General features: G+C 48.3%; 1 protein-coding gene across 2 annotated transcripts in view; it reads right to left on the reverse strand.

Annotated features, from left to right (window-relative positions):
• GALNT18 (polypeptide N-acetylgalactosaminyltransferase 18) overlaps positions 1–14,038 on the reverse strand; it is a 350,531-nt gene that overhangs the window by 14,329 nt on the left and 322,164 nt on the right. For both annotated transcript variants that reach the window (XM_016920376.3, XM_016920377.3), the window contains one exon: positions 8,346–8,510. In XM_016920376.3, the coding sequence (XP_016775865.1) occupies positions 8,346–8,510 (165 nt within the window). The remainder of the gene's footprint in view (positions 1–8,345; positions 8,511–14,038) is intronic.

The raw sequence follows: 14,038 nt of genomic DNA on the forward strand, positions 1-14,038 counted from the left end.
ACGGGCAAGCGGCCCAGTGGGTCTTTGGCTTTAAGCATGGTGAGCTCAGGAGTTTCTAGGTTAAATAGTTAATGATTAGTAATCAAATACTTCAAAGCATGTGTGGGACATTACAGCTAGTTAAAGAAACCCTGAGCTTAAGTCTTTTTTTTTTGGTAGAGTTAAGTGGTCTTTTTGTATTATGAATACTCAACACCTGATTTACTAGTAAAGACTTTCATTTTTTTTTTTTTTTTTTTTTTAAGGTACTTGGGTGTTCTCTTTCTTAGTCTCACCTTTGCCTGAGTGAGATTCTGCCCGGGGCTTGTTGTGTGAAGGGCCCCTTGGACTGAAGATGGGGTAACAGGAACATCAAGTACAAAAGCACAGGTGGAGAGGGGTTATGGAGACAGCAGGATGGCTGGAGGGAGTTTGCTGAGGAGGTAGGGATCCAGCCAGTCCACACATATTTGTGACAGGCTCAGCAGGGAGGCCCCAGCCCCACACTCCCATTGCAGCGATCCACTGGTTTTCCAGAGGCAGGACAAGGGACCATGGTATGGTGGTTTAAAACATGGACCCCAGAGGCAGGATTCCCAGATCTGATTTTTGACAAATGACTTAATCTGTCCATGCCTCAGTTTCCTCCTCTGTAAAACTGGGGATAATTATAGTAAGTACCTTATAGCACTATCATAGGGATTAAGTAACATTTATAAAACAGAGTAGTGCAGGGCACATAGTAAACACCATATAAATGTTTGAGCAATACATTTTAAAATCTCACCTAGGTCTGGGTAGTGGGGAGCTGAGCCATCACACCTAGTCCCGGTCCCTGATATCTGTGGGATGAGGGAGAGGAGGGAAGTGCTGACTTCCATAAACCAAAAATAACTAATTGCACATCCAAGGCCTAAACGAAGCTTTGTCAGTCCCTCAAAACTGGACAGTTCTACACTTGTCCCTTCATATGACATGGAAATGAAAGGCTGTTTTATTCTGGAGCCATAATTAAATACTCGATTATTGTCTTTTCAACACAAAAGGTTCTCAAAGTTGGACTTGCTGACAGCACTTGGGGATTGGAGCAGGAGAAAGTCAAGGACTCCTCCTCCTCTAGCATGGGGAAATTCTTTGGCAGAATTAGTGGTGTTCCCTGGGAAATGTGCTCTGCAAATAGATTCGTCTTTGCGTGCGTTACTCATCTTGCATCAGATTATCAAATTAGACCTCACAAATCAGAGCCAATTGTCCCTTGACAGGCAACTTTGGCTAGGGGCTCAGTCTCTTCCAGGCAGTCTCATCTAGTCTTGAAAATTTCTCCTTTCCTGGCATTAACAGACATCTCTGTGGCTATCCGCAACGTTCCCCACTTGGAAAAGGCATCAGCGCTGCTCTGAGAATGAAGCAAGCACAGGGGGCTGGGGTGTGGTGCCTGCCCTGCATACCCTTGAACTCCAAGCTCGGCCTTGCCAATGTTCCCGCCAAAGAACCCAGAGTCTGAGGGCAACATGAAATATAGTCTCAACACCCTGAGATTTCATCAGATCCTCCTGTTTTTAAAAATACTCATTTAAATTTGCACTCCACTCCATGCAATATGCATATCTGTTTTAGTATAAAATATTGCCACCTCCCTCCTCCAAATCTGAGGTGATCGGAAAAAGTGCGTGTTTATGCCGTAACTTTGAGTATCCTACATAATGCATGTCTGTGTACCACAGGTGGGATGCGCTACCACCTAAAAGTGTTCACTGTAGGAACTAGGGATTTTCCAGCTAAGCAGGACCCTTGGACTATTAACATGAAATGTTTTTGAAATACTGTTGTATGACTTTTTTTTTTTTCTTCAGTGAGCATGCATGCATCCGAGGACAGTCACTGAGGTAGGATTTTGTTCATCTTTGGGGCTCCCACAAACCTAGCTCAAGACCTTGCACACAGGGGGGACTTTGGTTAAGAATTGTGAATTTTTTAAAAAAGACTCCTTCATTTGATCAACAGCATGCTGGGTGCCGCCTCTGTCTCTGGCTTTTCATTAGGTGCTGGAGATACTGAAGTGTGAGACACAGTCCTGCCCTCTAGTCTGTTGGCTGATGGAAGGAGAGAGGGACACGGGTTGAAATAAGGGGTAAGTGATGCCATAAAGTGTGATTAAGAGTGTCATTCTCAAATTTGTGATGCTTTGTATTCAGGCTGGCCCAGTGAGAATTCTAGGGGGAAAAAACCCTTCTCAGGGTTTGCCATCTAACTTCGGGAGCTTAGAATTATAGAATTTCAGGATCCATAAGCCCTTAAAATCACCCAGCCCAACTCCACCGACAGCTGTAGAGCCTTTGACAACCTGCTGATGGTCCCCTGAACTCACCACCTGCCCAAGCCATCAGCTTCATCGCCAGCTCTATGAAGAAGCAGCTCAATAAATTGCTCCTGATTTCCCCCTGCTGGTCCTCCCTCAGGGCTACATAGGACAACCCTGCTGGGCCCTTGCACAAGGCAGCCCTTCAGAGATCTGCAGGTAGAACACTGACCTTTCTGAGCAATTTCTGGTCTTAAATAGTCCTCAATCCTTTAGCCATGCATTCAAACATATAGATGGACTTTCAGAAAGTGGGAGCTTGGAGGACCACATCAAACGACAGCCTTCCTAAAGCAAGAATCTCTTCAATAACAACTTTGAACAGAGGACTCCCTCTAACATTAGGCTATTACAAACCATTCAAAGGAATGATGGTAGTTGCAGGTGGAGAGGTGGCCTTGTTACTACCGAGAGTCAGTCCTCTGCTTTGCTTGACAAGTATCCTGCCACAAAGTTCTTCTCTGTAGTGACCTGATATTTGCCTCTTCCCTCTCCCTCCACTGGTCCAGGGGTCATTGACCAAATGCCTCTTTTTTCACAGAAATCCATCACTGAATCCCAGAATCCCCCAAATCTCAGTACAGAGGCTACTCTCAGAAGGTTGAAAGACATATACTTAATGCATATGAATTTATCATCCCAGTAGGCAGGTAGTTTTAGAAGTTCTTTAATCCTGGAGGAATCACAAACAGGAAAAAATCACTGAAGGCAACAACTGCCACTTCTAATATTATGAAGTTTTGTCATGTGCTGATGCGGGAGACATCAGCTGTTTAGAGAGGGTGTATAGCTTGAGGGAGGCAATTCTGCCTGCCCACCAAATGTTCTCAAACACAGGGCTGGCAATGGTCCTGTATTGAGAACCACTCCACTGCCCAACTACCATCATCTAATCCATCATTGTGTAATAACCTGCTGAAATGTCTCTCAAAGTCCTCCCTGATAGCTGCATGTCCCCACACCCCTGTGGCAACCAAGTCCTCCTATCTCTTCCCGGGACAATGAAACAGTCTCCTCCTTAACTTGCTTCCCTGTTTCCAGCCTCTTTCCTTCTGATCCACCCTGCTTTCAGCTGCCAGGGGGATTTTGCACACCCCACCGTGGAAATCTACTACTTAAGAACATTCCCCATTCCTTCCTTCTGCTTTTAATGTGAAGTCTACCTCCTTGGAATGGCTTTCAACAACCATCATTATCTGCTCTACATGACTCTAAGTCTTATCTCATCTCCTACTTGTCCCATCAAAAACTCTAAATTCTGCACACACCAGACAATGGATTCCTACTCCTAAAATATGCTCAGCTATTTCATGCCTTTGCCCAAGTGAGCCACTACTTGGGATGTTCTATGCTTGGAAACTGTCTCTACAACCTTTATGATATAAATCAAACAAGCCTCCTACGTGAAGCCATCTCTGAGTTCTGCAGACCAAGTCGGTCATCCCAGGCTCTCAGAACACAGCACACCCCTCGGTTTCTGTTCTCATCGTTCGGTTCCATTGTGTTTACATGCCCATGAGCTCCTTGAGGGCAGAGGCTGTGTCTGATTTATATCTGCATTCCTCCTGTCCAACCCCCATGCTCAATAAATGTTTGATGAACGACTAAAGGAAAGACTGTTCATCATTGGAAAATTGCTCATCAGAGTCCTGCACATCAGCGTTGCCAAGAGATGTTTTCATCAAATGTGGTTTCTCAGTGTCAGTATCTAATGCTGTCCTGGTTCAGCCTGAAGTATTGGAAATTCAGAAGAGCTTGTGGGGGTTAGAGGAAATGTATTTTATTTGTTAAGCAGAAAATCAGGGTATGAGATGGAACACTAAGATATGCAAATGCCTATCTTCTTGGTAGGAGAACCTGGGAAAACACACTAGATTATTTTAAAATTAATTCGGCCTGAGTGTCTGTGGAGCTTAAATGTGGTCCTCAGGAGAATAAATAGTGCATAATGTGAAACCAGAAAGGAGATTTGAAATGCACCCAGTAAAAGCTCCTTTCAGCCCAACTTCAGTACCAGAACGTTCTAGTTGGTAGGATCTGAATGCAATTTGCAAAGATTAAAACCTGTTGCAAGAAAATTAGCCCAAGCACAAGACTTTAATCATTTAAGAGGCTCCTGGCTTCTTCAGGCCTTGTCAACAGCGACTCCTCACCAATGAGGGCTTGAGGAGAGATTCCAGGTCACCTGATAAATATTGATCATTTTGCAGTAAGCAAAACTTCCACATATATTAATTATTAAATAGCAAGTGAGAGTGGCTGCTCTGGGTCTGCAAACTAGGAATTCAAAAATAGTATTTCCAAACAGTTCCCTTTTGTAGAAGGATCAAATATATGGTGGCCAAAGCACTCTGGGGAGTTTTAATTAGACATATGCCAAAGTGGCTGAAAACTGCCCAGTCACTGAAGAGCCTTGTGCCACAGATGCCTGCTTTGTTGATTGCTATGTCTGTTTAAACAGAAATCATGTGGGGCTGCCTTTTCAAGCCATGCCCTGGGATAAGGGAAGGAGGGAGCTGGAACTTGGGGTGACTTTACCTCAAGGATGCCCATTTTACAACAGTGTTTCCTTCTCTGCCATAGCCAGGATGGACAGACAAGATGGGAGGAGTGGGGAGTGCTGGCCACAGCCCCAAGGCATCTAGGTGTGCACAGGAGATGAGACTGAGTTACTCCAGTGGGGACCTCAGAGCGTGCGTGGGAAGGACTCTGTGAGGGCCGGAAAGAGGGTAGAAGTGTCTGGGTGCAGGTCTTGGATGTCAAAGCAGCCTGGGCTTCAGATTGAGCCAGTGAATCTACCACTCTCAGGCCATGTGATCTTGGAGGGTGACTTCATCTCAATGTCTCATATTGGAGGTGGGCTTGCTGTGTGTGCTATTAACCTCAAACTGTATAAGGCTGAACACAGAAAGGCTGAGGCTCACAGGCAGAGGAGTCTGAAGAGGGCTGGAGGCTTACTTCAGTTGAGGAATACCCATGTCTGGATGACACCAAGTCCCCAGGGCTTCAAGTGCCTGGCTGGGCTGTGGCCTCCAGGGGCTATTCCAAGACAGCCCAGAGGCCACTGCTCATCCTCCTCCTGCAGTAATCTGAAGCAGTACTCTTGTCGATTAGAGGACTCCTGGTGATGCCTGTCAACATTTCCAGCCCACACCACCAAAGCTGAGCCCCTAGGATTGGCCTTAGAGCCTGTGCTAAGAGGAGACTTTGGGGGCTGACGCAGGCTATGAAGACCCCGGGGTCATGGAGGAGAGGGAGGAAGAAATGGCTAAATCTTCAAACTGCATCTCAATCTCCTGCTAACTCTTCATCCTGCTTCTTTCCTTTTCTAGAATCTCTCCTAATCTAGCTTCACAATCCCTGCCGGAGGGGGCTTTCAAAATCCCAGACCTAAACATGACCTGGGGTTACATATCCTCATCTCCCACAGAATCAAATCCACCAGGCCCTGTGGCCTCCAGGCCTGGCCCAGTTGGCCTTCCAGACTCTTCAGCCGCTCCCCACTGTGCCCTCCAGGATCGGCCACCACTGACTCCCGGAAGCTCCCTGAGCACGGCCTGCTTTCGATGTCACAACTTTCACACATGCTGTTTCCTCTCCCTGGAATGCCCTTCACTCCTTCCAAAGAGACCAGGCTCCCAGGTTCTTAACATTCACTCCCAATTAAGTACAGTGTCTCCTGAGAAACCACCAGCCCTGCCCACCCCTAGCTGCACCACCACCAACTTCCTGCACGGTTCCATTCGTTCCATTCGCAGAAGGCAGGGCAAGCTGAACCCAGAGGCCCAGTAGGTCTGGCTGAGGGCAGTAGAAAATGGTCCCTTGTGACCTCCATAGACTCTGAAGACAGTCTCAGGCATGAAGACCATTTCACCCCAGCAAAGTCAGCCCCACTCACCTCCACAGAGCCCGGAATATGCACTCAGGACCCTGTTGTCTTCAACCTACAAGCCTACTTTGCACCTAGCCCGACTTGAGAAACAACAGCCATCCCTCACTGGGCGTATACCTAACTGTCCTTCCACACCACACACCCCAGGCCTCCCTCTGCCTCTCAACTTGAAGGAGGAAAGGAGGGAAATGTAGCCCCATCCTCTGGCCCCTGAGCTGGAAATCTGGCAGAGGAAAGTGACGAAGGCTTCTGCCAGGCACAGTGTCGAGTCAGCAACAGCTCCCAGCTGGGGCATCTGGTGTTTCCACAGAGAGGGAGGTGGGAGGATGAACACCCTGTGTCTCAAGCCTCAGCCCCGACCTCTGGCCTTCTCCCACGTGGCCACTTCCGACATAGCTTCAGTGATGAGAAGTAAGAGAGAATTTGAACTATTTCATAAATAATGACCAACATGAGCACCTTGGGCATGTTCGTTAACTTCTCTGTGACTCAGTTTCCTCATCTATGAGGTCAGGTGGTACCTATCAATCACATCTGGGTGTGGTGAGGATTAAATGAGTTAATATATGCCTGACACATAGTAAGTACTGTATGAATGTTAGCTGTTATTCCTATTGGGATAGAACTTCACAGTTTACAGCACATGTCAAAGGTTACATAGACAGGAAGGAGCAGGAGCCATGAGTCCTTTGCGTGAGTTCCCTTTCATTGAACCCCCGACACTTTGCAGGGTGAGCTGGGACTCACAGAGCTGCCACCTGCATCCTCCACCTGCCCTCGGAAATGCTCCCATTTGGCTCCTGGGCTCCTCTCCACCATCTGCTTTCCTGTGTTCACAAAGCCCTGGTTTAGGCTCTTGGTTCTGCTTTCTAACTAGCTCCTAAGTCCATGACCTTGTTTTGAACTTCCAGCTCAGTATTGACATTCACTGTTTATTTAGGACCTAAGAGTCTCTGTAAGTGCTCTAATTCTGCACACCCAGACCAGTCAAAGGTGCCCTATGCCCATACAATATGATGTAGCTGGGACTCTCCTTACCATCACCCTTGCTACAGGGAGAGTAACTGGATGCCAGGATTGGAATCAAGGTATAGCCAGCTTCCAAAGCTCCTTGCAGTGCCCCCAGCAGCCTCCATCCTCACCAGGGGAGAAGCAGCTTGCCAGGAGGCTGGAGTCAGGGACTCCTGCCACTCAGTTCCATGAATACAGGTGTTCCCTCCCGAACTTCCCTGGGAGTGTCCACCATGTACAGCCCCCAGGCAGCCCTGAGGCTCCACAACCCCATGGGCTCCCTCACTTCCTGTTATTAACACTTTACCTGCTCCACCTGGGAGGCAGGCATCCCTATCTGTGGCTGAAAATGGATCCTACCTTAGCAGATTCCCTGGTGACTAGGAGACCTCTGGGCAGAGGCAGAAGTTCTCAAAGCTAGGCATCTAGATCCTTGGCAACCATTCTATAATGGGAGCTACTAGGGGCCAGTGAAGAGCAGGAAGTCAAATATGGGCCCCTGAATTAACAGAGACTTAATAAAGGAATGTCCCACGGTCACTAGTGTGAGGACTGCCTTTCGCCAAATGGCCCCAAGATGCTGTCTGGCAAGGAAACCTCTTCTCCCAGAGTGACCCAATACTGCGTTGAAGGCAGAGGGGGTTGCAGATCAGAGACCCAGCACTGTCTACACCTGGGAGACTGGGGGCTCCATCTCGTGAGCAGAGGCTTGTATAGGAGAAACGTGAAGGTTTAAAGTCAGAAAGACCTGAGTTTATATCCCAGCCCCGCCCCAGCTGTGAGACTCTGGGCAGGGGACTCCCATCTCTGAGCCTCAGTTTCCTTATATCTAAAAAGTACAATAATAAAATCATTATAATAAAACAACAACAATAATAAACTCCCTCAGAGCCAATATCACAGGGGTCAATAGTTAACACATGAGACCCACAGCACATGGTAATTTGATCAGCAAATCCCTGAGAAGCAAAGCAGTCTGGAGCCACAGCCTCACTACTGCCAGTCTGTCTCTCCTTCCCCTTCCCCTCTCCTCCATCACCTCCCTGGCCCCTGAGGCCACTCTCCACGATGGCTGCCACTGTGCCCGGGCTCTGGGGCTGTTACCTGAGAGAACTGCCAGTGAAGCTTCATCCTCTTGGCTTTGGCGTAGCTGCACTCGATGAGCCGGGGCCGGCTGTTGACGTCCACCAGGCATCGGTTGTCATCATCATCCACGGTGGGGCTCAGAATGCCCACATGGATCTGCTGACTGCTCGTGTAGTACACGTTCTGGGGGTGGAGGGAGGGAGAGAGTGTGGATAAATGCCAACGGCCACAGAGACAGGAGGGTAGGCGGTGATTCTTCCAGGCAGCTGGCAGAGAGGCCACAGTTAGGGAAGACCCCGGAGTCTTCACATCCAGTGGCCTTCAGATTATTTTCTATTGCAATGGACAAGAAGAAACCCTTTTACATTATGATCCGGTATAGTGTCTGGTCCACCTGCATAACTACAAGAAATAAAACACCCTTACATATGTAATATACACTGATTTCTAATCTTTCATTGGAAAACATTGGTTATAACCTTTTAAATTTATTTCTTCACCCAGTTTACAAACCCCTCTTTTTTTTTTCTTTTTTGGAGACAGAGTCTTGCTCTGTTGCCCAGCCTGGAGTGCAGTGGCGCTATCTCGGCTCACTGCAACCTTCCACCTCCCAGGTTCAAGTGATTCTCCTGCCTCCGCCTCCTGAGTAGCTGGGATTACAGGTGCGCACCACCATGCCCGGCTAATTTTTGTATTTTTAGTAGAAACGGGGTTTCACCATGTTGGTCAGGCTGGTTTCAAACTCCTGACCTCGTGATCTGCCCACCTTGAGTCCATTATTTACAGATTCCCTGATTTCCTCCCTTCATAAATATTTCATGTCAGATACTGTGCTTTGTCAGAGTAAAAAGCCTGGATCGCGCCTTCAGGGAGCGCAGAGTCTTGTGGGATGGGAGATGTATAACACATAATTTCCATGCACACTAAGACTGTGCAGAGCAGGAGGTGGCAAACTTTTTCTTAAAGGTCAGGATGACCAATGTTTGGTTTTCTGGGTGTGCTGGGGAGTCCCCAACACCACCCTCAGCTAAATGATTTTCTATGGGGACTCACAGGACTCAGCACGTAGCTGTACTCGCTGCTATGATTTATGACAGCAAAAGGATACAAAACAAACCCAAAAGGAAAAGGAAAAAGGAGAAAGGCTCCTGGACAAATCCTGGGGAAACCAGGTCCAAGTTTCCAAGGGTCCCCTCCCGGGGGGGTTGCACAGGACATGCTCAATTCCTCTGAGCTGTGACAACACATGGGAAATGCTGCCTACCAGAGAATTACGTTAGAGACGCAGCACCAGGGTTTTTACTGGGGGCTGTCACATAGGCAGCCTCTGCCTGGTATGCACCAAAATCCCAGGCTTCCAGAAGGAAAGTGGGTGGTAAACCTAGGCTGTTTTGTTTGTATAATCAGATTAAGCACAGAGAGCCACTCTTATCAGTTCTGCTGGGAATCCTGAGACCCAGGCTCTTAGACGCCAACCTCATAAGCAAGCCTCTCAAAGGACAGCAGCCAGGCCCGCTCTGCAAACTCCTTTCTGCACAGAGGACCATACAGCCTCTGAAAACTCAACGCTCCTACTGTAGTGCAAACACATCCCAGAAAAAAAAAAAAAAAAAAAAAAAAAAAACATAAACAAATGGCTGTGTTTCATTAACACATCATTTACAAAAGTAGGAGTCTCCCATGGGCTGTAGTTTGGGTCTGGTCTAGGGGAAAGCCACGTCACTCTTGGCCTTCAATGTTTTCAGCAACTTCCCTCAGCCCTGAGCCATGGTTCCCAGTCAGGGCTCCAAGTGCAAAGTCTTAGGGTTCTGTGAACTCTTCTCCTCACATTGCTAAAGGCATTAACATGCTGCTACCCTCATCATTAGTGCCCCCCTGCCCCAGTGATTAGGCCTCAGAAACAAACCAAGATACCACACTTTTCCACTTTAGGTTAGAATATTCAGGGTGTTCTCTCTGGTTATCTTGATATGTTCAAAAATTCTCATTGGCAAATATTTTTGATTAATTCAAAATGGCAAAATGATGTATTTCTTGCTTTAGCAAAAGAGGGTGGTTGACACCTACTTTTTAAACCTGTGTGCTAGGCCATAAAAGGGACAGAAGTGGAAAGAAGGCAGTGCAGGTGAGGAGGGTGAGTAAGGGTGGTCCTTCACGGCAGATTCTTCCTGAAGCTCAGAAGTCTCTTTAGGCTCTCGGGAGGGGGTGAAGGGCAGGCAGGGTGTTCCCTTACGCCAGTGTATCAGTCAATACTTCAACAGGAAAGAGACGGCCCACTTTAGTAGGGGGAGACCCGAGGAGTATGTAATAAAGGCACCATTTTCAAAGGTGTGGGTAGGGTGTCAGGGAACCACAAGGGATAGGATGACTCCCTGAGGAAAGTAACATGAAGCAGTTAGTACCCCTATGCCCAGTGGAATGAGAGGACAGAGCTGTCACCAGAACGTGTAAGAGAAAAGTCATGGAGAGAAAGCTGAGAGGAGGGCTTGGGGGTCATGGCAAGTGATGCTGAATAAACACCCCAAGTTCACTCTTTCCTCCCCACTTCAATCTCATGCTAGGTCAGGCCACTGGCAGAACCCAACTGGAAACCAGAGATTTCCATTGAAATGTTCCATAACGTCAGCCTCTCAGGGTGGAGGGAGGTGGGTGGAGAGTGTGTCTGGAGGGAGGAGCAGAAGACGCTCATTACAGCTAAGATCTGCTCTCTGTGGTCACCTTACAAGTTATCAAGCTTGGCAAATCCATGGAAATTGACATCAAAATGACTAAAATGACTGAGTTTTTCTATAACAAAGGTGAAGGATTTACTGTGACCAAAGTTCTGAGCAGAGGCCAAATGTGGGATGTCCAGCTTTGATGTGGAAATGTAACCAGAACGAGAGGCAAGGGGAGCCTCTTCAAAGCTATCCTGGGCAAGAGGTGGTTTGCTCATCAGAATCCTGAGACTGTCCATTGTGTGGCCTGGATTTCCAGGTCACCACCGAAGAAAGCTGATGTCCTGTGGCTTCTAGTTTATTGGAGTTGAGGGAGAACTTGGCAACTGGTAGGATGGAGAAAATTAAACAGCCATAGAGTTAGACATCACACCCATACCTCTATTCAACTAACAAGTAATCTCTAAGTTGGGATCTAGGACTACAGAAATGAGAAAAGCCATGGTCCCTGTCCTGGAGAAGCCATGCCGCATTAGGGAAACCAACAACATATCAGGAAACAATGACCCCAATCACATGAATATGAGAAGTGCCCCTACTTCTTGTACTCACCTACCCCAACTCTTACTACTTTGAAAATAGAAACGAGAACCCACCATATCCAGAAAGACTGCCCTGAATATTCAACTGTGCGGAGCCTCAGCCTGCCACCTGGGCCTCTCACCAAAAGGTGCACACTTGTTTATGCCCTTGGGTTGAATGCACTGTGACCTCCTTAGGACACTGTAGCTCTTAATCTCCCTGCATGCCAGGACCCAGATTTCCTGAGGTTTGGGGATGTGGGCTGTGAGACAAGGACAGCCAGGGAGCCAGTCATTCCCATGTTTTTCTTCTTCTGTCATCAAAGCCTGGTTCTTGTCTCTGGAGCAGACTTGGCAGACACAAGTGGCTACTCAGGTAACAGCTGAAATCAGTTTTATCCACTTAGCTGCTCTGAAGAGTTTAGGGAGATGCTGGGAGAGACGTGTGCACTTACTATCTGGTACAGCTGTCATCAGAGCTGTTTATTGCCCCAGAGTCTGGGAAAATCATAATGGGGCAGACAGTTGTTATTTAAAAACAAAACAACAAAGTGCCTCTTGACTGGCGTAATCACAAGGCTGGCAGATCACAGAGGGAGGTTCGGCAAAGAGGATTCTCTCAAGTCCTCACATGGACATCTCAGAAGCCCAGCCTAGCGGATTAAATAAACAAATTGCTCGAACACAAAAAAGGTGTTCAAGATGCCCTACCTTCAGTGCCTGCAGTCCCAGCAAGCATAGCTAAGCTTTCTGAGCAATGGGGACTCTGGAACGTGTAAGGCAAAAAGTGACTTAGAACGGTGGTCCTCAATGGAGGAATGTTATAAACCAGGGGCTATCTGGAATGCCTGGAGACATTTTTGGTTGTCATGATGGTGGGGGTGGTGGGAGGTGTCTAGTGGCTGGTCTGGGATCCCACTCAACATCCTAAGTGCACAGGACAGCCCCCCACAGCAAAGAATTATCTAGCCAAAATGTCAGTAGTGCCGCTGTTGAGATACCCCAACTTAAGGTATAATAAAAGCTGACATGTTTTTACCTCTTACACTGTGCCAGACATGAAATGACTTACATGCTTTATCTTGTTTAATCTTAGCAATAACTCATGAGGCAGGTACTAATATTATCCCTTACCTTATAGACGAGAAAGCTGAGGCACGGAGACCATAAGCAATGTTTCCAAAGGCGCACGGTTGGTGAGTAGCTGAGATTTACAGCGAGGCAGTTTAACTCCAGAGCCACATGTGCGACCACTCACCTCCCTTGCCCACCTCCCTGGGGTCACTCCAGCTCCAGCCTCCAGGCTGGGAGGGGCAGGGGGAGCCGGGAGAGGACTTCCACTGTGACCCCTTCCAACCATGATGGGGGCCTGGACTAAGACAGTACCAGAGAGCTGGAGGAGCCTAGAATAAAAGATGCTACAAAGTTCTGAGACAGCAGCATCCCTCCTGTAACTCTGGTCTGAGGCTGGGGTGAGCTGTTATCCTGCCTGTGGACGTCTTACAAACCCCCGGGGCAGAGAAACGTCATCCCCGCCCACTCAGCTCCTCCTCAGCTGCCAATGATTGATTTGGCTCATTCTCTACTCAGCTCTACACAGCTCAGCAGGGCTGCAAACCAGATCTCCAGCATTTCATTTTGATTCTTGCAGGAGGAAGGGCAAAATCACCTGCAAGGTAAAACAATCAACACATCCGTATCCTGGATCTTACGCTAGTGGCATTTTCCTCCCCTCCAGGCCAGGGGTAGGAGCCATGACTGAGAGCTAACAGCTGGCCAGGGAGACCACAGAACTCTGGTTGCACATTCCTGCCTTTAGAGCCACAGAGTCGAGGCTGGGTAACGTCCCCCAGGGCCGGAGGTTCTCCTGACTCTGTCCCTCACCTTGGGGCAAGGGCCCCCATCCTGCAGGATACCCTGGTCTCAGAGCCTGGCCTCTAGCCCTCCATAGAAGCCACCCCTCACATGTGTCAAGCCTCACCTGGCTGATGGAAACTCTGCCACAGCTTCAGGAAGGGAAGGAAGAGAAGAAAACACACATAGTTTTGTGCGCCTAGCAGTCCTCTGCTAGGTGTTTTCCATGCCCGTGGCTACTGCCACTTTTAAGGATAAGGAAACTGAGGCTATGAGAGTTTTAAAAACTTGTGAAGACACTCAGGTAGGCAGTTGCTCTCTCCCCTCCTTGCCTAGGGAGAAGTCCTGAGCAAGGCTGAGTTCTGGCAGCACAGGGCCTGTGGCCCCTTATCCATTCCTTGGAGGGGCTCTCCTCGGCTGCACTGATGGCCACTGCCTCTGCCCAGTCCCGAACCTCAGCTGCAGCTGCCCAGGCCCGGGAGCTTGGTCCCGAGGGCCACCATGAACTCACCCATGAACCAGCGATGGGACTACCAGGGCCGTTCCCACCAGGTTGTCACACTGAGCTCTGGGGATTCCAAGAAGGGGTCTCAGGGGCCATTGTGGGTGGGGTTCTAGA

Source organism: Pan troglodytes, chromosome 9 (assembly GCF_028858775.2).
Source record: "Pan troglodytes isolate AG18354 chromosome 9, NHGRI_mPanTro3-v2.0_pri, whole genome shotgun sequence".
NCBI lineage: Eukaryota > Metazoa > Chordata > Mammalia > Primates > Hominidae > Pan > Pan troglodytes.